Source organism: Aquarana catesbeiana, linkage group LG03 (genome assembly GCF_042186555.1).
Source record: "Aquarana catesbeiana isolate 2022-GZ linkage group LG03, ASM4218655v1, whole genome shotgun sequence".
Lineage (NCBI taxonomy): Eukaryota > Metazoa > Chordata > Amphibia > Anura > Ranidae > Aquarana > Aquarana catesbeiana.
Window position 1 is genome coordinate 654,958,636 of NC_133326.1, and position 23,073 is coordinate 654,981,708.

Sequence of the window (23,073 nt, forward strand, 5' to 3'; positions counted from 1 at the left end):
CCCCCCACATTACTCTTCTCCTCAGCCCCCCCCCCACATTACTCTTCTCCTCAGCCCCCCCCCCCCCCCCCATTACTCTTCTCCTCAGCCCCCCCCACATTACTCTTCTCCTCAGCCCCCCCCCACATTACTCTTCTCCTCAGCCCCCCCCCACATTACTCTTCTCCTCAGCCCCCCCCCACATTACTCTTCTCCTCAGCCCCCCCCACTACTCTTCTCCTCAGCCCCCCCCCCCCACATTACTCTTCTCCTCAGCCCCCCCCCACATTACTCTTCTCCTCAGCCCCCCCCCTCTTCTCCTCAGCCCCCCCCCTCTTCTCCTCAGCCCCCCCCCTCTTCTCCTCAGCCCCCCCTCACATTACTCTTCTCAGCCCCCCCCCTCACATTACTCTTCTCAGCCCCCCCCTTCACATTACTCTTCTCAGCCCCCCCTTCACATTACTCTTCTCAGCCCCCCCCCTTCACATTACTCTTCTCAACCCCCCCCCCCTTCACATTACTCTTCTCAACCCCCCCCCTTCACATTACTCTTCTCAGCCCCCCCCTCACATTACTCTTCTCCTCAGCCCCCCCCCACATTACTCTTCTCCTCAGCCCCCCCCCACATTACTCTTCTCCTCAGCCCCCCCCCACATTACTCTTCTCCTCAGCCCCCCCCCACATTACTCTTCTCCTCAGCCCCCCCCCCCACATTACTCTTCTCCTCAGCCCCCCCCCCCACATTACTCTTCTCCTCAGCCCCCCCCCCACATTACTCTTCTCCTCAGCCCCCCCCACATTACTCTTCTCCTCAGCCCCCCCCCACATTACTCTTCTCCTCAGCCCCCCCCCACATTACTCTTCTCCTCAGCCCCCCCCACATTACTCTTCTCCTCAGCCCCCCCCCCACATTACTCTTCTCCTCAGCCCCCCCCCACGTTACTCTTCTCCTCAGCCCCCCCCCCACGTTACTCTTCTCCTCAGCCCCCCCCCACATTACTCTTCTCCTCAGCCCCCCCCACTACTCTTCTCCTCAGCCCCCCCCACATTACTCTTCTCCTCAGCCCCCCCCCACTCTTCTCCTCAGCCCCCCCCCACTCTTCTCCTCAGCCCCCCCCACATTACTCTTCTCCTCAGCCCCCCCCCCCACATTACTCTTCTCCTCAGCCCCCCCCCCCCACATTACTCTTCTCCTCAGCCCCCCCCCCACTCTTCTCCTCAGCCCCCCCCCCACATTACTCTTCTCCTCAGCCCCCCCCCCCACATTACTCTTCTCCTCAGCCCCTCCCCCCATTATTGTCTTCAGCAGCCTTTGTTCACATAGACCCCCCCTCCTGTCCTACCTTACAGAGACACGGGAGAGAGGGAGGCACAGCTGGTCTGGATAGGGGGCGGGTGCTGCAAGCCCGGTAATTTGTTGCTAGGACTGCCCTAGCAACCAATCACCTGCCTACGAACACAGGAAGCAAACCCTCCGTCCAGAACTGTCCTGCCTCCCACTGTGGGCTACGAGGATGTTGGCTTCAGGGCACAGCAGGCTTTCTAAACGGCGGGACCACGGCAGTTCCAACAGGACAGGGAGTCGGTCCAGATGTGGACCGTGGTCCGCCATTTAGTGATGCCTGCTTTAGGAAATACTGAGTTTGTTCCAGATTTCTGACTGCATACATTATAAAAAAAAAAAACAAAAAATGAAAAAGTCATCACTCTGCTCTCCTCTCTTGTCACTAAACACTACAGGGACAGGAAGCAAATATGAAGATAGATTTAGTCATTAACACAATACAACAAGATATACACAGCTAGATTTAAAGGGACACTGCCACAAGAAATGAAAAAGAGGCTTCCATTACCAACCTGTCCTTTGAAAAATGCTAGTTCTCTAGCTGTTATTCGGGTGCTTTGACTTTAATGCCGTCTGAGCCGCTGACCCAGAAAATGCATGGAGATAAAGAGCTCCCACATTTTTCAGCTCTGTGACTTTGACTGACACATACTGAAGTTAGATACAGCCAGGTATCTGGTATTTTCAGAAGGCAGGCCTGTAATGGCAGCCCCCATACTTCTCTTATGACAGTCATGGTTACATTTCATGTCTTCCTGATTTTGTTTTTTAATGTGTGAACTAAAGAAGTATATTAGTTCTAAGAGGAAACTTTAAGACACGATAATATACTGGCTGACATTGCTGGCCTATTTGTAAAAATACCAGGTTCTTGGTTGTCATATTAGTACAACAGGTTCAACATTCTCTGTTTCAGTGACCTAGAAGTAGTATTCAGGTCAATAGTGCTGACCTCAGTCCGAGGACTTGTTGGATATGTGTTCTGAGTAAGGTGGATAATGTTACACAGGGGACGTCAGCAGTGAGAAGGCTGTTAGGAGAGTCTTAATGGTGCCAACAGCGAATGGGCTGACAAAAACCTAGGTGCCAGGATGTAGTTTCCAGTTGCCATGGTGACCTGGCACCTGCGATTTGTCGAGCCCTGGTATACTGACATGTATCACAGTCAAATAAAATCTCCTGCGCTCAACAGTAGTGCGATGGCAATGGAAGAAGCCTGGAATTCCTATGGCTCCCAGTACAGGCACAGGCCGTGCTGCCCTCCAAGGGTCAGGGGATACCCAATGGAAACACTGTAAAAGAATGAAGAAAGGGCACACCAACCTTGTGCATTACCCAAGTTAGTATTTATTAAAATTAAAAAATAAAGAAGGAAACATACTCACAAACAAGTGCATTGTAAAAGCAGATTGGCTCTAAGGAAGAGGGGATTCCCCCCTCGAAACGCGTCAGCCATCTGGAAGGTCCTCCGGCATGTTGGAGACAGTCCTCGTGACCTGGTTGCTTTTTGTCCATTGTGGACTCCGATATGCTTTTACAATCCACTCATTTGTGAGTATGTTTCCTTCTTTTTGATTTTAATAAATATTACTTGGGTAATGCGCAAGGTTGGTGCGCCCTTTCTTCATTCTTTTATACTGACATGTATAAATGGTGTACTGAGTGTGCTGCACTGTATTTTCTGATATGTGTACAAATAATGCATTCTTTGTTGAAGGCCAACTATTTGGCTGACCAACTAATTGATGAAAATAAATGACAACTATTTTCATAATCCATTATATCGATTGTTTCAGCCCTAGTTAGCTCAGTCACCTATAGCAAGGGTTGTCCCCAATACACACACACACACACACACACACACACACACAAACAAACCTGTGTGTCACAGGCCTCGGAGGTCACAGTAGCCGAAAAATGACGGTTCAATTCCAAGTCAATCTCACCTCTAATTCTAGGAATCTTCTACAGAAAATGCAACAGTGCACATCTCAGGGATTATCGCACAGAAGCAGCTTTGCCGGGACAGAAAAGCCTTTAATCCCTTGGAGGAGTAGTGAGTCTCTGTAACCTGGTGCAACACACTACGCTTAGACCAGACCTCCCACACAAAACTACAGAACAAAAATGGCATTGCAGAATCCACCAGGAGATGAATATAAACCAATATGGCCCTTTATAGGTTCCCAGGTGGAAGGGGGAAAAAAAAAACAAGACAATTGCTGTGCTAAATGTAATCCTTACCAGTGTGGAAGGTCTCGGTTATTTTCTGAATACAAAAATAGAAGCAAACTGAAAGTATAACTAAAAGACAAAAGTTTTTAGTTTTGGATAGAGTGGAGAGGGATTAGAACCCCAGTCAGGTTTTTATTGCTGTCTGTGCCCCCATTAGGGAGATTCATCCTCTCTATTTGTCCTGTTTACCATTATCATTGAAAGCGAAAGTAAAAGAAATTCCCAAACTGTAGGTTATCCCCAGAAACATAATAGAGGGGAAATCTTCCAGTGGGGACACTAGTTCTAGTGACCTGGGGGGTCCCCAAGGAATTCCTTTGATTTGCAGGGATTTCCTCTCGCTTCCTGTTTTGGCTATGGGACAAGAAGTGAAGGAAAATCTGCCCAATAGGGCACAGATGGCGAAAAAAATAAACCAAGAAGGATTATAATCCTCCCTTTAGTGGGGTACACACTATAAGAAAAATCGGGCAAACAATCATCTGATTTTTCTCGTTGTTTTACAGAAAATCGGAAACTATGAACAAAAAATCTCGTACGATAAAGGCTTTTTTTTTTTTTTTTTTTTTTTTTTTTTATTGTTCCTGATCACGCGCAGTCTCTCTTTTCTGATTAATCTAGTACGAAAATCGGACGAAAACGGTACATGACACGAAAATCCTTCGTTCTGTTCCCGTACGGGAAACATTTTGGAGTTTGTCCCTTTGGGGATTTTCATACACAAAGTCAGAATCAGCTGTGGAAAGTTGTGTACGCACTATACAAAAATTGTACGAAAGTTCCTCGGAAGAAAATGTTTACCCGATTTTCTTTTAGTGTGTAAGAGCCTTTACTCTATCCAAGAAAAAAAAAAAACTTTCGCCTATAGTTCTACTTGAATGGAAATCTGCTAAGGTTCAAGCCTGGAGGAAGAATGCCGAAACAATTAAATAATCTGTAAACCCAACATTCCATATTCCTGATACGTGCCTGCTGTACCGTGTACTTGTATGAGAAAGTATCCTGTTCTCCTTGTATTGCTTCCTTTGTGTGAAATCCCTAGTGATCCTGCCAGTCCCTCTGCTTTCCTATTAAAAACTGACCACACTAAGCAGGAGAGATCAGCGTGGTCAGTTCTTTATGTATGTTGGGGACTCAGTCTGCTCTCCTCCAAATGATCAGACTTGTCCTGACACATCACCCCCTGCCCAGCCATTCACTGGGAAGATCAGTGTGCTGCTGCTTCTCCTCCCCCAGCTCTTACTCAGCTGAGAACAGAGGGAATGTGATCACTTATAAAAAAAAAAAAAGTATTTATGTTTTTTTTTCTATTTTTACACAAATGTTTTGCCTTTTGTTTCTATTTTACACTGAATGGGTTGATTTACAAGGGTTTACAATCGCTTTAACCACTGACCCCCATAAATCCCCTAATCCCACCCTGTATATGGATGTTCATGACTAAGTTATCTGGCACAGAGTGCAGTGTAGTACCATGTAGCATCTTGGAATACTAATACCTTTCACAAATAATGTAAAATCAGAACCATGCAAATCAAGTGTGTGAAACACACTTACCCTGCTGCATCCAGTACTTCATACCCATGACCGCTGTAGGTTTTCAGCATGGTTCCTTTATGTGGATTCCACAGCTTCAAGGACTTGTCACTGCCACATGTCATACAGTAATTCCCATCCACTGAAAAGGCAATGAGGAATAGAGATATGAGACATGGAGTCCGTCTCTCCTACCTTAGGGTGACACAGACAAGAGGAGCTAAGTGACATGGAGTCTGTCCTTCCCAGCACAGGGTGACACAGACAGGAGTAGATATGGGACATGGAGTCTGTACCTCCCACCACAAGGTTACACCACCCAGGAGGAGATATAGGACAAGAAGTCTGTCCCCTCCAACCACAGGGTGACACCACCCAGGAGGAGATATAGGACAAGAAGTCTGTCCCCTCCAACCACAGGGTGACACCACCCAGGAGGAGATGTAGGACAAGAAGTCTGTCCCCTCAAACCAATGGGTGACACCATCCAGGAGGAGATATAGGACAAGAAGTCTGTCCCCTCCAACCAAAGGGTGACACCACCCAGGAGGAGATATAGGACAAGAAGTCTGTCCCCTCCAACCACAGAGTGACACCACCCAGGAGAAGCTATGTGACATGGATTCTGTCCCTCCCACCACAGGGTGACACCACCCAGGAGGAGCAAATATAATGTGCACTGCAAGTGAACCTGCTCCACAGCTTAGTAAATGAGGTAAGGCTTCACTTTGCAAAAAAAAAAAAAAGAATACCAAATCACATGCATGAAAAAAAAAAAAAAAAAAAAAAAAAAGCAGCATTTTTGCTTGCACACGATTGGATGATAGAAATCAGCAGAGCTTTCCCTTTAGATCTAGAGAAACTGCACTTGCAGTACACAGAATATTTGTCTTAGTAAATCAACTTCATGTAGTCTGTCCCTCCCACCACAGGAGGACACAGACAGGAGGTGCTATGACATGGAGTTCCCTCCCATCATAGGATGACACCACTGAGGAGCAGCTATGTGACATGGAGTCTATCCATCCCACCTCAGGATGACACATGTAGATCTTTTATACACAGCCTGCGGTGATACTCACCATTGAACCGTACTGCTCTGATAGCTCCCTGGTTGCACGGCAGTTTGCGCTGGAGGTGCTGGGGAAGCTCTGTTTTTTTAGGTTTGGGGGCCGGATAGGCCATGACACCCTGTGATAACAGAAAAAAAAAAAATCAGTATCCAAACTACAATAAAAATACACTTATGACTTAAGAACATTGGGGGGGGGGGGGTTACTAACTCTGGAGCAGCTGTGCATGTCAACTAAATCAGTTGCTAACTTTTATTATCAAAGTTGAACAGATCATGCTGAAAATAAAAGCAGATTGGTTGCCATGCACAGCTGATCCAGGATTGATAAACCAGAAGCTTTACTGTCCACTCTTTCCTTTGATGATGGGAAGTTCAGGGAAGGAGCACAGAGAGCAGGAGCCAGCAGCACTGAGATTTGTAAACTGCAAGTGCTGATGTAAGAATTTTAACTAATAGTTTATTGGAGAATGATTATTTTATTGTGTTCAGCTAAAAATGGCAGAGAGTTTACTATTACTTTATCTAATTGTAAGAACAAAAATGTATTATGTTGCATCTTACAATCCTTAGATCATGTGGCTGTAGTAGCTTTCCTTTTTTTTTTTTTGGCTTTTCATCTGGTGATCCTGTCCTAGGCTGACAACGCTCACTCACCACACAGTGTCTATATAGGAGCAGCATTGCTATCCTTGGGCAGGACTTTAGAACACCTCCCTCCTTTCCTGGCAGAAAACGAGAATAAATCTAGCCAAAGGGGACACAGATGGCAGGAAAACACTCTGGCTCTAACATTTCACACAAAGTTTTTTGGCTGGGTTTATAGAAATGATGGGACCCCAGCTGTGATGGAGCTACAACTCCCAGCATGTCCTGGCAGATATCTTCCAGCATTGCTGGGTTTAGACTTCCACCATGAGAGCCCCACTTGAAAGCTGAATAAGCCCAGTCCCCTCACCAGGACAGTGGTCTTTTTACCAAAACAGCTGTATGGGTCCTTGCTTCCTCTACCAGCACAGCGGCAGGGGGCCCCCCGGTCTCTCTACCAGCACAGCGGCAGGGGGCCCCCCCCGGTCCCTCTGCCAGCACAGCGGCAGGGGGCCCCCCCCCCGGTCCCTCTGCCAGCACAGCGGCAGGGGGCCCCCCCCCGGTCCCTCTGCCAGCACAGCGGCAGGGGGCACCCCCCGGTCTCTCTGCCAGCACAGCGGCAGGGGGCACCCCCCGGTCTCTCTGCCAGCACAGCGGCAGGGGGCACCCCCCGGTCTCTCTGCCAGCACAGCGGCAGGGGGCACCCCCCGGTCTCTCTGCCAGCACAGCGGCAGGGGGCACCCCCCGGTCTCTCTGCCAGCACAGCGGCAGGGGGCACCCCCCGGTCTCTCTGCCAGCACAGCGGCAGGGGGCACCCCCCGGTCTCTCTGCCAGCACAGCGGCAGGGGGCACCCCCCGGTCTCTCTGCCAGCACAGCGGCAGGGGGCACCCCCCCGGTCTCTCTACCAGCACAGCGGCAGGGGGCACCCCCCGGTCTCTCTGCCAGCACAGCGGCAGGGGGCACCCCCCCGGTCTCTCTACCAGCACAGCGGCACAGGTGTCTCGCTCAGGACAGAGGCCCCCGGCATCTCTCTCTCTCTCGGGACAGCGGCCCCCGGCCCCTCTCCCTCGGGACAGCGGCCCCCGGCCCCTCTCCCTCGGGACAGCGGCCCCCGGCCCCTCTCCCTCGGGACAGCGGCCCCCGGCCCCTCTCCCTCGGGACAGCGGCCCCCGGTCCCTCCCCCTCTCTCTCGGGACAGCGGCCCCCGGTCCCTCCCCCTCTCTCTCGGGACAGCGGCCCCCGGCCCCTCTCCCTCGGGACAGCGGCCCCCGGTCCCTCCCCCTCTCCCTCGGGACAGCGGCCCCCGGTCCCTCCCCCTCTCCCTCGGGACAGCGGCCCCCGGTCCCTCCCCCTCTCCCTCGGGACAGCGGCCCCCGGTCCCTCCCCCTCTCTCTCGGGACAGCGGCCCCCGGTCCCTCCCCCTCTCTCTCGGGACAGCGGCCCCCGGTCCCTCCCCCTCTCTCTCGGGACAGCGGCCCCCGGTCCCTCCCCCTCTCTCTCGGGACAGCGGCCCCCGGTCCCTCCCCCTCTCTCTCGGGACAGCGGCCCCTCCCCCTCTCTCGGGACAGCGGCCCCTCCCCCTCTCTCGGGACAGCGGCCCCTCCCCCTCTCTCGGGACAGCGGCCCCCGGCCCCTCCCCCTCTCTCGGGACAGCGGCCCCCGGTCCCTCCCCCTCTCGGGGCAGCGGCCCCCGGTCTCTCTCTCCGGACAGCGGCCCCCGGTCCCTCTCCCTCTCCGGACAGCGGCCCCCGGTCCCTCTCCCTCTCCGGACAGCGGCCCCCGGTCCCTCTCCGGACAGCGGCCCCCGGTCCCTCTCCCTCTCAGGACAGCGGCCCCCGGTCCCTCTCCCTCTCAGGACAGCGGCCCCCGGTCCCTCTCAGGACAGCGGCCCCCGGTCCCTCTCAGGACAGCGGCCCCCGGTCCCTCTCAGGACAGCGGCCCCCGGTCCCTCTCAGGACAGCGGCCCCCGGTCCCTCTCTCTCTCAGGACAGCGGCCCCCGGTCTCTCTCAGGACAGCGGCCCCCGATCCCGCTCCCACTCAGGACAGCGGCCCCCGGTCCCTCTCCCTCTCAGGACAGCGGCCCCCGGTCCCTCTCCGGACAGCGGCCCCCGGTCCCTCTCCGGACAGCGGCCCCCGGCCCCCGGTCCCTCTCCGGCCCCCGGTCCCTCTCCGGACAGCGGCCCCCGGTCCCTCTCCGGACAGCGGCCCCCGGTCCCTCTCCGGACAGCGGCCCCCGGTCCCTCTCCGGACAGCGGCCCCCGGTCCCTCTCCGGACAGCGGCCCCCGGTCCCTCTCCGGACAGCGGCCCCCGGTCCCTCTCCGGACAGCGGCCCCCGGCCCCCGGTCCCTCTCCGGACAGCGGCCCCCGGCCCCCGGTCCCTCTCCGGACAGCGGCCCCCGGCCCCCGGTCCCTCTCCGGACAGCGGCCCCCGGCCCCCGGTCCCTCTCCGGACAGCGGCCCCCGGCCCCCGGTCCCTCTCCGGACAGCGGCCCCCGGCCCCCGGTCCCTCTCCGGACAGCGGCCCCCGGCCCCCGGTCCCTCTCCGGACAGCGGCCCCCGGCCCCCGGTCCCTCTCCGGACAGCGGCCCCCGGCCCCTGGTCCCTCTCCGGACAGCGGCCCCTGGTCCCTCTCCGGACAGCGGCCCCCGGCCCCTGGTCCCTCTCCGGACAGCGGCCCCTGGTCCCTCTCCGGACAGCGGCCCCCGGCCCCTGGTCCCTCTCCGGACAGCGGCCCCTGGTCCCTCTCCGGACAGCGGCCCCCGGCCCCTGGTCCCTCTCCGGACAGCGGCCCCCGGTCCCTCTCCGGACAGCGGCCCCCGGCCCCCGGTCCCTCTCCGGACAGCGGCCCCCGGTCCCTCTCCGGACAGCGGCCCCCGGCCCCCGGTCCCTCTCCGGACAGCGGCCCCCGGCCCCCGGTCCCTCTCCGGACAGCGGCCCCCGGCCCCCGGTCCCTCTCCGGACAGCGGCCCCCGGCCCCCGGTCCCTCTCCGGACAGCGGCCCCCGGCCCCCGGTACCTCTCCGGACAGCGGCCCCCGGCCCCTGGTACCTCTCCGGACAGCGGCCCCCGGCCCCTCTCCGGACAGCGGCCCCCGGCCCCTGGTCCCTCTCCGGACAGCGGCCCCCGGCCCCTGGTCCCTCTCCGGACAGCGGCCCCCGGCCCCTGGTCCCTCTCCGGACAGCGGCCCCCGGCCCCTCTCCGGACAGCGGCCCCCGGCCCCTGGTCCCTCTCCGGACAGCGGCCCCCGGCCCCTGGTCCCTCTCCGGACAGCGGCCCCTGGTCCCTCTCCGGACAGCGGCCCCCGGCCCCTGGTCCCTCTCCGGACAGCGGCCCCCGGTCCCTCTCCGGACAGCGGCCCCTGGTCCCTCTCCGGACAGCGGCCCCTGGTCCCTCTCCGGACAGCGGCCCCCGGCCCCTGGTCCCTCTCCGGACAGCGGCCCCCGGTCCCTCTCCGGACAGCGGCCCCCGGCCCCCGGTCCCTCTCCGGACAGCGGCCCCCGGCCCCCGGTCCCTCTCCGGACAGCGGCCCCCGGCCCCCGGTCCCTCTCCGGACAGCGGCCCCCGGCCCCTGGTACCTCTCCGGACAGCGGCCCCCGGCCCCTGGTCCCTCTCCGGACAGCGGCCCCTGGTCCCTCTCCGGACAGCGGCCCCTGGTCCCTCTCCGGACAGCGGCCCCCGGCCCCTGGTCCCTCTCCGGACAGCGGCCCCCGGCCCCTGGTCCCTCTCCGGACAGCGGCCCCCGGCCCCTGGTCCCTCTCCGGACAGCGGCCCCCGGCCCCTCTCCGGACAGCGGCCCCCGGCCCCTCTCCGGACAGCGGCCCCTGGTCCCTCTCCGGACAGCGGCCCCTGGTCCCTCTCCGGACAGCGGCCCCTGGTCCCTCTCCCTCTCAGGACAGCGGCCCCTGGTCCCTCTCCGGACAGCGGCCCCTGGTCCCTCTCCCTCTCAGGACAGCGGCCCCTGGTCCCTCTCCCTCTCAGGACAGCGGCCCCTGGTCCCTCTCCCTCTCAGGACAGCGGCCCCTGGTCCCTCTCCCTCTCAGGACAGCGGCCCCTGGTCCCTCTCCCTCTCAGGACAGCGGCCCCTGGTCCCTCTCCCTCTCAGGACAGCGGCCCCTGGTCCCTCTCCCTCTCAGGACAGCGGCCCCTGGTCCCTCTCCCTCTCAGGACAGCGGCCCCTGGTCCCTCTCCCTCTCAGGACAGCGGCCCCTGGTCCCTCTCCCTCTCAGGACAGCGGCCCCTGGTCCCTCTCCCTCTCAGGACAGCGGCCCCTGGTCCCTCTCCCTCTCAGGACAGCGGCCCCTGGTCCCTCTCCCTCTCAGGACAGCGGCCCCTGGTCCCTCTCCCTCTCAGGACAGCGGCCCCTGGTCCCTCTCCCTCTCAGGACAGCGGCCCCTGGTCCCTCTCAGGACAGCGGCCCCTGGTCCCTCTCAGGACAGCGGCCCCTGGTCCCTCTCAGGACAGCGGCCCCTGGTCCCTCTCAGGACAGCGGCCCCTGGTCCCTCTCCCTCTCAGGACAGCGGCCCCTGGTCCCTCTCCCTCTCAGGACAGCGGCCCCTGGTCCCTCTCCCTCTCAGGACAGCGGCCCCTGGTCCCTCTCCCTCTCAGGACAGCGGCCCCTGGTCCCTCTCCCTCTCAGGACAGCGGCCCCTGGTCCCTCTCCCTCTCAGGACAGCGGCCCCTGGTCCCTCTCCCTCTCAGGACAGCGGCCCCTGGTCCCTCTCCCTCTCAGGACAGCGGCCCCTGGTCCCTCTCCCTCTCAGGACAGCGGCCCCTGGTCCCTCTCCCTCTCAGGACAGCGGCCCCTGGTCCCTCTCCCTCTCAGGACAGCGGCCCCTGGTCCCTCTCCCTCTCAGGACAGCGGCCCCTGGTCCCTCTCCCTCTCAGGACAGCGGCCCCTGGTCCCTCTCCCTCTCAGGACAGCGGCCCCTGGTCCCTCTCCCTCTCAGGACAGCGGCCCCTGGTCCCTCTCCCTCTCAGGACAGCGGCCCCTGGTCCCTCTCCCTCTCAGGACAGCGGCCCCTGGTCCCTCTCCCTCTCAGGACAGCGGCCCCTGGTCCCTCTCCCTCTCAGGACAGCGGCCCCTGGTCCCTCTCCCTCTCAGGACAGCGGCCCCTGGTCCCTCTCCCTCTCAGGACAGCGGCCCCTGGTCCCTCTCCCTCTCAGGACAGCGGCCCCTGGTCCCTCTCAGGACAGCGGCCCCTGGTCCCTCTCAGGACAGCGGTCCCTGGTCCCTCTCAGGACAGCGGTCCCTGGTCCCTCTCAGGACAGCGGTCCCTGGTCCCTCTCAGGACAGCGGCCCCTGGTCCCTCTCCCTCTCAGGACAGCGGCCCCTGGTCCCTCTCAGGACAGCGGCCCCTGGTCCCTCTCAGGACAGCGGCCCCTGGTCCCTCTCAGGACAGCGGCCCCTGGTCCCTCTCAGGACAGCGGCCCCTGGTCCCTCTCAGGACAGCGGCCCCTGGTCCCTCTCAGGACAGCGGCCCCTGGTCCCTCTCAGGACAGCGGCCCCTGGTCCCTCTCAGGACAGCGGCCCCTGGTCCCTCTCCCTCTCAGGACAGCGGCCCCTGGTCCCTCTCCCTCTCAGGACAGCGGCCCCTGGTCCCTCTCCCTCTCAGGACAGCGGCCCCTGGTCCCTCTCCCTCTCAGGACAGCGGCCCCTGGTCCCTCTCCGGACAGCGGCCCCTGGTCCCTCTCCGGACAGCGGCCCCTGGTCCCTCTCCGGACAGCGGCCCCTGGTCCCTCTCCGGACAGCGGCCCCTGGTCCCTCTCCCTCTCAGGACAGCGGCCCCTGGTCCCTCTCCCTCTCAGGACAGCGGCCCCTGGTCCCTCTCCCTCTCAGGACAGCGGCCCCTGGTCCCTCTCAGGACAGCGGCCCCTGGTCCCTCTCCCTCTCAGGACAGCGGCCCCTGGTCCCTCTCAGGACAGCGGCCCCTGGTCTCTCTCTCAGGACAGCGGCCCCTGGTCCCTCTCTCAGGACAGCTGCAGGGGCCCCCGGTCTCCTTACCTGTTCTGACTGGGTCCTGTACTCTGCACACACTAAACACTGTAGCTGATTAGTGACCCAGGGTGTACACAAAACCACGTGACGCTCTCTGTAGGCTCTTCCGGGTTATCCGTCATGTGACGGCGTGTTTCCGGGCACGCCCCCCTCTGCTGCCGGAAGTGCTGGGAACAGCAGGAGGTTCTGGGAATCGGATTAGGCGCTGGGAAGGAATGATGACGGGGAACAGCGGCAGTGACCCGAGGAGGCCGGGGAAGATACAGAGGTGAGAGCCGGGGGAACCCATAACAGAGGGAGGGGGAAGGACTGGGCTGCTCCCCAGGGAAGGTGTGTGTACACAGGCCAGACATAGTATTGGGAGTGGGGGGAGGGCTGAAGAATGGTTCCCTTCTATCTTTGGTGCTGGGAGCTTTCAGTGCAGGACATCCTGGTACCTCCAGCACAGTAGAAGGTAAGTGTGGTTGGGGGCGGGGAGCCAGGCGCACATTCATCATTGGACAGGGGGCGTGGCCATGCTACAACCACCCAGCAAACCATGTGCTAGTCCAGCATTTGAGGGGTTAAAATGGGCGATGAGGAGGAGATATAACGCCCCCCCTCACCGCCTATCACATGCTCTCTGTACAGCGATCTGAACATGAATCCCTCTTCAGAGAGCACCGCAACTGTAACCGCGGCCTTAAAAGCTGAACCCCAGGTATGGATTTTATTGGTTGATTACATTGAATCCAGCGCTATACGAAAAATCGGCCAAACCCATTTTCGCATAAAAAAAAAAACAAACATTCGGCTGTGAGAGCAAACGATAGCACCATCATGTAATGACCGATAAATCATTCAGTGGACATAAATTAATCTTTTTTTTTTTTTTGTTTGTTTTTCTTATACCTAGCGCAAACAGTCCGGACGGGAAACGCATTAACCTTGCAATTTATCGTTCGTTCGGCAGAAAATTTCCAAACTTGTCCTTTTTTTCAGCTCAAAAACATCCCAACGATTATCGATTTTTGTGCCCACTAAAGAGGAAGTGAACCCTGGTGAGTTTTACTTCCTCTTTGTTTCCCTGCAAAGGTAAAGCATAATGGGCACCGCATAGTAGCCCATTATGTGTCACTTACCTGAAACCGCAGCCCGCGATGTCACCGCTGTCCCCACTAGCAGCGAGCGTCCATCTTCACCCCTCTTCCTTCCGGGGGCCGCGAACTCCGGCTCTGTGACTGGCTGGAGACGCGTGATGTCGCTCCTGCTCATGAGCACGGGAGCCGCCAGTCATGGCATGACCCCTATTAGAAATGGCACGATGTGCACTTTATAAAGTGCGTATGCGCCGTGGTCATCGGCGCTCTTCTTGGAGGTATAAAAGATCCTTAGATAGACTTCTGCGCTACTATCTTAAAACGTGTATTAATGTGGGAAATGCTGCAAAATCAAAATAGTGAACACTACTCACTACTCTTGGAGGTATATTCAAGGAGGTTTAGGAGATATTTCCAGCACCTGCAGGTAAGCCTTAAAGTGCATGTAAACCCAAATGTATTTATTTTTTTTGATATCATACTGTAGAGCAGGGATCTGCAATTAGCGGACCTCCAGCTGTTTGCAAAACTACAAGTCCCATCATGCCTCTGGGTGTCATGCTTGTGGCTGTCAGAGTCTTGCTATGCCTCATGGGACTTGTAGTTCTGCAACAGCTGGAGGTCCACTAATTGCATATCCCTGCTGTAGAGTATAAGATTTCCTATCATTTGAGCCCAGTCTTGCCACAAAGAGTTAATCCATCTCTGAGCAATCCTCTTTTATTGTTCAGTGAGATAATTCTTGACAAACAGAGAAAAACTTTGTCAAATCCTCCCCCTTGCTGTGAGTGACAGGTGATTTACATATCTCATGCATTAGCCTAAGACATGCATTGTTTTTTAATTCCCTCCCCCACTCCTTTCTTCAGCAGCTCTGCAAGGATTGGCTGTTCCTCACCTCACCATGATTGGTCATGCTGAAGTCATGTGGTTACTTTCCTGTCTTTTCACTGGATATTAGAGATCATAGCAGAAGTTCAGTGTAAGAAATACACAGGAGAAAATGCATATTGACAAGGGGAGTGTAGAGGTGGGCGGGGAGTCTACTGACATCACGACTCCACCCACCGAGCTCCAGACAACAGACCCGCCCACAGAATCTGCAGTTTTTCGGGTCTCATAACAGACAGAGGGGAGACATTTGACAGGTAAAGATACAGGCAGGAGGCATGTATATCCTTATAGATGACCCCTATGGCAGTAGTTTAGAAAGGATGACATTGGGTTTACATCCACCTTAATATAGGCTTACCTGTAGATAAAAGTGGCTGTACAGGGTGGACAACCACTTTAACTGGCCAAACGTTTTACCTGACCAATTGTTGTGAAAGCTGGAAGTCGTTGTATTAGTTGCCGCTACTACAGTGATCCTCACTGTCTTTCACGTCACATGCCAAGCAAGCTGCCCCCTGGTGCTACTATGCAGCAGGACCACCATTTGTCTCAGTGAATGCAAGGCATTCCTCGATTGGATGAGGTGGGGAGGTAATGGGCAGCAAGTTATTTTTTTTATTATTGTTTTAGGGCCAGTTCACACCACATGCAGTCCACTGCGTTGTTGTTTTTTTTTATCTGCATAAAAAGTGCATGGAAAGTAGGTTATATGGTTTCCAATGGCATAGTTCACACCAGTGCTTGCAGTTCCAGTGCGTTCCAGTTCCAGAGAAAGTAGAACATCCAGCATTTTTCTTGCACTGGACTGTACTGGAATGCACATGTCCTTAAGGTTAAGAAAAATGGGGGGGGGAATGCACTGGACTGCATCAAAAACACACTGGAACGCATCAAAAAGTGTCAAAAAACGCGCATGCAGAAAAGCATCTGGAATGCACCTAGATTGCGTTTCTATGATGTGAACTGGCCCCAAATGTGGATCTTCACTCTTAATAGGATGTTGCCTCCCCTCCTCTGTGCAAATTGGACTTTTTGTTAATGAAAACCCTTTGGCCGCCCCCTCCCCCCCTGCACATCATCCGCCTCCTTGAAGAGTGACATGCACTTTGCGAGACATAGTCCTTCACTAAGAAAGGAGGGGGGGGGGGGGCAGGACAGGCAGTGTGGCTTTAGGAAGCCACTGGCTGAACCCGGAGGAGTCGGCAGCTTCCTGATGTCACCGAAAATGGCGGCATGTGACCGAGCGGGGGCATAAAAGAAGCGGATCTCGGCAGGACGACACTGGATCCGCTCGGTGGGTGAGTACCTTAACCACTTGCCGACCAGCCACCATCATTATACTGCGGCAGGTCACCTCGTTCCCGCGAATCGCTATAGTTGTACGTCGGCCCTTTAAACAGCGGGGGGAGCTGATGCACGTGGGATGTCCGCCGGCCACCTGCGATCGCTCCACAGAGAGCCAGAATGGGGATCTGTCAATGTCAACAAACAGATCCCTGTTCTGTCAGGGAAGTAGAGAGTGATCGTCTGTTCCTAGTGATTAGGAACAGCGATCTCTCTCCTCTCTCCTCCTCCAGTCAGTCCCCTCCCCCCACAGTTAGAAACACCTTCCAGGGAACACATTTTACCCCTTGATCGCCCCCCTAGTGTTAACCCCTTTTCCGCCTGTGAAATTTATACAGTAATCTGTGCATTTTTATACCACTGATCGCTGCATAAATGTCAGTGGTTCCAAAAAAGTGTCCTATCTGTCTGCCGCAATGTCGCAATCCTGCTGAAAATCACCAGTCACCGCCATTAATAAAAAAGAAAAGCCGTAATTTTATCCCCTATTTTGTAGACGCTATAACTTGCGCAAACCAATCAAAATATACGCTTATTGCGATTTTATTTTTTAAATTTTTTTTTACCAAAGATATGTAGAATATTGGCCTAAACTGATGAAGAAATTTGTTTTTTTGAGATATTTATTATAGCAAAAAGTTAAAAATATTGTTTTTTTTTTCTTTTCTTTTCAAAATTGTTGTTTTTTTTTGTTTATAGCACAAAAAATAAAAATGGCAGAGGTGATCAAATACCACCAAAAGAAAGCTCTATTTGTGGGTAAAAAAAAGGACGTCAATTTTGTTTGGGTACAATGTCGCACAACCGCGCAATTGTCAGTCAAAATGACGCAGTGCCGTATCGCAGAAAATGGCCCGGTCATTAAGGGGGAAAATCATCTGGTCCTTAAGTGGTTAAATGTGAAGCAACTGCAACCAGGTAAGCAGGGGTTAAAAAAAAAAAAAAAAAAGGGTGGAGATCCGCTTTAATAAAGCCAAACTCCATATTTAATATTCCTTTAACCACTTGCTTACTGGGCACTTAAACCCCCCTCCTATCCAGACCAATTTTCAGCGCTGACGCACTTTGAATGACAATTACGCGGTCATACAACACTGTACTCAAATGGAATTTTTATCATTTTTTTCCCACAAATAGAGCTTTCTTTTGGTGGTATTTGATCACCTTTGCAGTTTTTAGTTTTTGTTAAAAAAAATGTAAAAAGGCCAAATTTAAAAAAAAAAAAAAAATTTTTTTATATTTTCTTATAAAATTTTAAAAAAGGTAATTTTTCTCCTTCATTGATGTACACTGATGAGGCGGCACTGATGGGTGGCAATAATGGGCACTGATCAGTTACACTGATAGGCAGCAATGCTAGATGGCACTGATTGGCACCACTGGTGGGCATTGATAGGTGGCACTGGTGGGCATTGATAGGTGGCACTGGTGGGCATTGTGAGGTGGCACTGGCAGGGGGTACTGGTGGCACAAATGAGGCAGAATTGCCTCTTCCTCTTTGGGACCGATGTCCCTTGCTGATAAGCCGGTAATCGTTTTTTTTTTTTTTTCTCCTTGCACTGTCAGCGTGAGGAGAAAAAAAAAAACGATCACAGAGCTTTTGTTTTGATTATGTGATCAGCTGTCATTGGCTGACAGCTGATCACATGGTAAGGGGCCGGGAGCGGCCCCTTACTGGGATCGGTGATCACACGAGACCCGGTGATCACAACGCGCTCCACGCACGCCCTGTAGGACGTGCGCAGGGCTCGTGCACAGGGGAGGCCGTCCTCTGACGGCCTCCCGGGAATTCAGGACCGCGCTGTAGCCGTCATTCGGCTATAGCGCGGATGTCAAGTGGTTAAATAGTTCACGGTCCAAAGAAACGATTTGGAACTCTAACAGGTGCACTTGCTGTGTGTGCTGTATACTGTGTGTAGATGAGGCTCCATGCAGCTATGTTCTGAGAGTGGGATGGGAACTTCCTGTCCAGCTCCTGGAATCTAATCATGTCAGGCTGAGCGCTGCCCAGGCATTCACAGGAAGATTTGTATTTTCTGAATGAATACAAAGCTTCAGTGTGGCTCAGGGTTTAATCCTGCATGAGTACCTCCCGTGGCAAGCGGTTTGCTGGGGGGGATTTTTTTTTTCGTATAATGTGAAAGATTTTACGTCGCGAGACTCATGAGAGAATGATCTTTTTATTCTAAGCAAAAAAATTGAAAATTGTGATTCTCATTTTGGCCAGAATCGTGCAGCTCTACCTATAGTTCTTGTTTAAAGTGATAAAAGGTTGTTTTTTTTTATCACTTTAAACTAGAACTATAGGCAAAACTTTTTTTTTTTTTTTTTTTGATAGAGTAAGGGAGGGCTATAATCCCTTAGAATTTCCTGTCTCATAGTCAATCAGGAAGTGAGAGTAAATCTCTGCAAGTTAAGGGAGTTCCTTGGGGATTCCCCAATGACCAGAACTAGTGTCCCCATTGGAAGATTTCTGCTCTATTACTGTTCCGGGGACAACCCAAAATTTGGGATTTTCTTCTACTTTCACTTTCTATGATAATGGTAAATGGGACAAATAGAGAGGGTGAATCTCCCTAATGGGGGGGGGGGGGGGCACAGACAGAGATAAAAACTGACTGGGGTTCTAATCCCTCTCCAGTTATACTTTAAGGAGGGAGAGGGGGAGGTCTGCTTTAATGCTGAAGGAAATCTGGCACAGCATGTGTCCCCAGTGACAGGCTAAGGGGAATAAAATATTTTTAGAAATGGATTAATAATGGCTTTCACTAGATTCTAAGTAGAGTGAGTCACCTTCCAAGGATAGCGACTTTGTTCCATTTCGCCCGCAGAAAGATCCAATGTCATGAATTGTGTGCGACTTTTATTGCTGTGATTACAAGAGCTGATAGGAGGCATGTTCAGTTTTCAAGGTAGCTGGGATTAATACACTGCTGACATTACATCCCGGGGTTTAAGTGTCCATTTCCTATGTTGATCTAACCTGGCCTAATATTTCTTTGGTAAAATTCTGCTCATCAATGTTTTTTTTTTTTTTTTTTTCTTTTATGTTATGTCTTATGTTTTTGTCTGGACTGTGGACACAAATATTTTTCATTTTAAATATTCTTCACTTTTACCAGTAGGGATGCACTGATACATTTTTTTTTTTTTTTTTTTTTTTTACGAGTACCGATGATGTTTTTTTTTTTTTTCTAGTACTTGCCGATATCTACCGTAACTGTTTTGTTTTCACTTCAGCTGTCAGCAATGGTACAAAGCATTGAAAAGTTATTTACAAAGGAAATAAATAGATTTTTGTTTTTAATTTTGCGATTTTTCAATGTGAAATGTGTAAATATATGTTAATATATATGTGCAAAAATATTCACTAACAAAGCAAACAAAAAAAAAAAGGTTTTAATTGTTTGTCATTTATAAAATAGACGTGAACAAAAAAAAAGAAAAAAAGCAGGAAAATAATAATTAAATGGAGGAGAATAGGGAGATAATTGAGGATGATTAGAGTAAATTAAGGGTTAATAAGGGGTTAAGCAGAGGAATATTTGTTCATCCCTTTGATCTGCAGATGAAGAAATGGAAAGATACAAAAAGAAACAATGTTTATTTTTATTTTATTGTTTCATAGGCTGAGCAATTTTGTTTAATAAACATTGCTAGCTGTTTTCTTTTTTTTTTTTTTCCCACAGCTCCAATTACCGGACTTCTTTAAGGCCTCATGCACATCTCTGCTGAACACACGTTTTTAAAAGCTGAAATCGGCGTTTATAAACGCCCGTTTTGCCGCGTTTGCATGACGCGTTTTACCACGTTTGCGTCTAGAAGTGTCTGCAGAGAATGACATTTTGCGAATCAACTTTGGAGCCCCGTATCTCGGGGTCACTTGGCGCTCGGAACCCCAAATTTGGTGTGCTAACACAGTGGAACTAGCACTACAGCATCCAAATTTGGTGTTCCTAGCACCAAGTGGCCCCAAAGTCGGCTCGCAAAATGTCAAGCACTTTTCTGCAGCAGAGAATGACATTTACCGACCTGAATTTGGGGCCCCATATCTCAGGGCCACTTGATGCTTGATGCAAATTTGGATATGTTATAGTGTTAGTCCAACTGTGTTAGCACACCAAATTTGGGGTTCCTAGCACCAAGTGGCCCCGAGATATGGGGCCCCAAAGTCGGGTTGTAAAATGTTCCTTTTAAAAACACTTATAAAAGCAAACACGGCTAAACGCGGCACCGGCGTTTAGCCGCGTTTGGCGTCTGAAACGTGGAAAACGTTTGCGTCTGAACCCAATTTTTTGCTTCTGGAAAAATGAGGTTAAACGCAACTGCCTAAACACGCCAAAAAACGAGACTATGTGCATGGACACATAGGATAACATTAAATGGGTTCAGGGGCAGTTGAAAAAAGTGTCCAACTGCCTCTGAACGCGATTTTAACAGCATCTCGTGTGCATGAGGCCTAACATTTTAGCTTTCAACAGGGGAGACCCACTGACAGCTTAGAGAACCGAGCCTGAGCGTATCGGTTTCAGGTATCGGTGCATTTGCATGAGTATCGATTCTTGTACAAATACTTGGTATCGGCGCAACCCTACCACAAAGTATATAAATCCACTTTGTGTGCACCTTGCCTTTTTAAAAACCAATAGATTGTCTTTGTAAAAGTAGAGCTGACATCATCACTGTGCTGTATATAGCTTGTGCAGAGAGCAGAACTGTGGAAGGGGCCAGGGAGACCCCGCCCACTACAGGCTGCCTTCAGAAAAGGACAAGAGGGGGCGGAGACAAGACCAGTCATTCTGCACAAGTAGAGAGAGCAGCAGTGACCGGTCTTACAGGAAGCTCCTGCACAGAGGGGAAGTCTTACAATGGATTACTGCACAGATCTGGAAGAAATACACAAAGCACACCAAGATTCAAGGAAATGGCTGATATATTTAGGCAATATTTGATTATTATCTTTAAGAGGGGGAAAAAAAAGCATTATGTGTAGACTTTTGTATATGGGGGGGGGGGGATTCCTTACAGACCGGCAGAAAAAAAAAAGGTGACATGCAGGGCCTGGGTTCATTTTGGGGACAGTATTGGGCTGCTAGGAACTGTGTAGATGAGTGTAATAAGTCAGAATTCCTCAGCTCTAAACTTGTATCAAGTCAGCAACTCAGACAGCAATGAATCAGCAGCATAAGCAGGACAACCAAGTTAGTATCATCCATTAAGGGAGAGATCAGTAATGGCCACCTCCATTATTTTGTCATGATTGCTTCTCTTTAAAATGGGACAATGTATGGTTAAAAAAAAAAAAAAGTGTTTCAGAGTAGAATATGGTTTGCAATAAATGAGGGCAGATGGGGTGAGGACTTATCCCTGCTTTGAAAGGTAGATTTAGCTGCTGCTCAAATGTTATTTAATGTTTAACCAATACAAAGATCTGTAGTAAACTGCATAGATCATTGAATCCATGTATATTGAGGTTGTGATAACCCTGAACAAAGCATTGATCTCTTTCCCCAGGTATAAACCTCCCACCACCGACAGCTCCCCCACCCTGGATGATCCAACCCCGGACTATATGAACCTCCTGGGCATGATCTTTAGTATGTGTGGCCTGATGCTGAAGGTAAGACTTGAATAAAGCAAACGTAGGACTTCATTTTAGCTACTTCCCTACCGGGCCAATTCTGATATTTCTCCCATACATAAAAAAAATCTGTATTTTTTTTGCTAGAAAATGACTTGGAACCCCCAAACATTATATATATTTTTTTTTTAGCAGAGGCCCTAGAGAATAAAATGGTGGGTGTTGCATTTTTTAATGTAGCACGGTATTTGCGCAGCGTTTCTTGAATTTTTAAATGAATTTTATTGCACACAAACATGATATATCCCGGTATAACCACCCCAACCCAAGGACATCCTATGGTCAGAAAGTGGTTAACGAAGAATTCCAGGCATGGTATATTTTATACATAGTTGCATTGGTCCAACTTGAAGGGGTTGTAAACCCTTGTGTTTTTTCACCTTAATGCATCCTATGCATTAAGATGAAAACACACCTGGCAGTCACCAGCCCCCCCCCCCCCCCGTTTTACTTACCTGAGCCCCTTCATCTCTTTGGCGGGGACGCGCTGTCCCTCTCTCCACAAGGTCCCAGCTCTTGATTGGATAGATTGATAGCAGCGCAGCCATTGGCTCCCACTGCTGTCAATCAAATCCAATGATGCGAACACGGGGGGGGGGGGGGGGGGCGGGGGAGCGAGTCCGGTTTTCGTGTCTGTTGAAGCAAATGCTAGAGTCGGGAGCGCGCCCGCAAGGTAACCCCCTCAGGAGAGCACTTCTCCTAGGGGGTTATCTGATGCGGGGAGGAGCCGCGAGAGCCACCGGGGGACCCCAGAAGAGGATGTTCGGGGCCACTCTTTGCAAAACGAGCTGCACAGTGGAGGTAAGTATGACATGTTTGTTTAAAAAAATAAAAAAACGATCCTTTACAATCACTTTATGTATATACCATATGTGGCTGATGCCCCTGGAGGCTGTAAATCACTGAAGTAGACACTACTACTTTAGTGATCTCCACCTGCTTCCAGTACCTTGCTGAGCGGCCAGCCTGAGGTTGGCTGCTCAGCATGGGCACCGTTCAGAGAAAACTTTGCATTCTCTGATTGGACTAGGTGGAGCAATGACATCAGTTCTTTTTGGTAAAAGATTTGTGTTAACTATTTTAACCAAACTAATGAGGTGTTTGGGTCAGTAAAAGAAATACAGCATCTGGTACACTAGCTGGTGGATATAGATAGGCAGCTTTATGGAATCGAATGGCAAGTCCTTTTGCAAAACCTGAGCCTTATTTTTATGCTTCCTCCCACATCTCCTTTTTGCTTCTTGAACATTCCCCAGGCATCAGATCACCAGTTGTCCAGGGGGCAGCTCTGGCATGAGGATGGAAATCCCTGCCTCTACCAAGATGGCCGCCTAAATAATTTCATTCACCGGATGATTTATCA

At 52.7% G+C, this 23,073-nt stretch overlaps 2 protein-coding genes across 3 annotated transcripts in view; one reads left to right on the forward strand and one right to left on the reverse strand.

Annotated features, from left to right (window-relative positions):
* Positions 1-12,909, reverse strand: part of WDR83 (WD repeat domain 83) — a 35,758-nt gene extending 22,849 nt beyond the window's left edge. For both annotated transcript variants that reach the window (XM_073622728.1, XM_073622727.1), the window contains exons 1-3: positions 12,759-12,909; positions 6,178-6,286; positions 5,117-5,237 (exon numbers count right to left, since the gene is read on the reverse strand). In XM_073622728.1, the coding sequence (XP_073478829.1) occupies positions 5,117-5,237; positions 6,178-6,280 (224 nt within the window). In that variant the 5' untranslated portion in view covers positions 6,281-6,286; positions 12,759-12,909. The remainder of the gene's footprint in view (positions 1-5,116; positions 5,238-6,177; positions 6,287-12,758) is intronic.
* Positions 12,866-23,073, forward strand: part of WDR83OS (WD repeat domain 83 opposite strand) — a 35,584-nt gene continuing 25,376 nt past the window's right edge. Inside the window, exons 1-2 of the mRNA XM_073622729.1 lie at positions 12,866-13,020; positions 21,584-21,689. Coding sequence (XP_073478830.1) covers positions 12,968-13,020; positions 21,584-21,689 — 159 coding nt within the window. The 5' untranslated portion in view covers positions 12,866-12,967. The remainder of the gene's footprint in view (positions 13,021-21,583; positions 21,690-23,073) is intronic.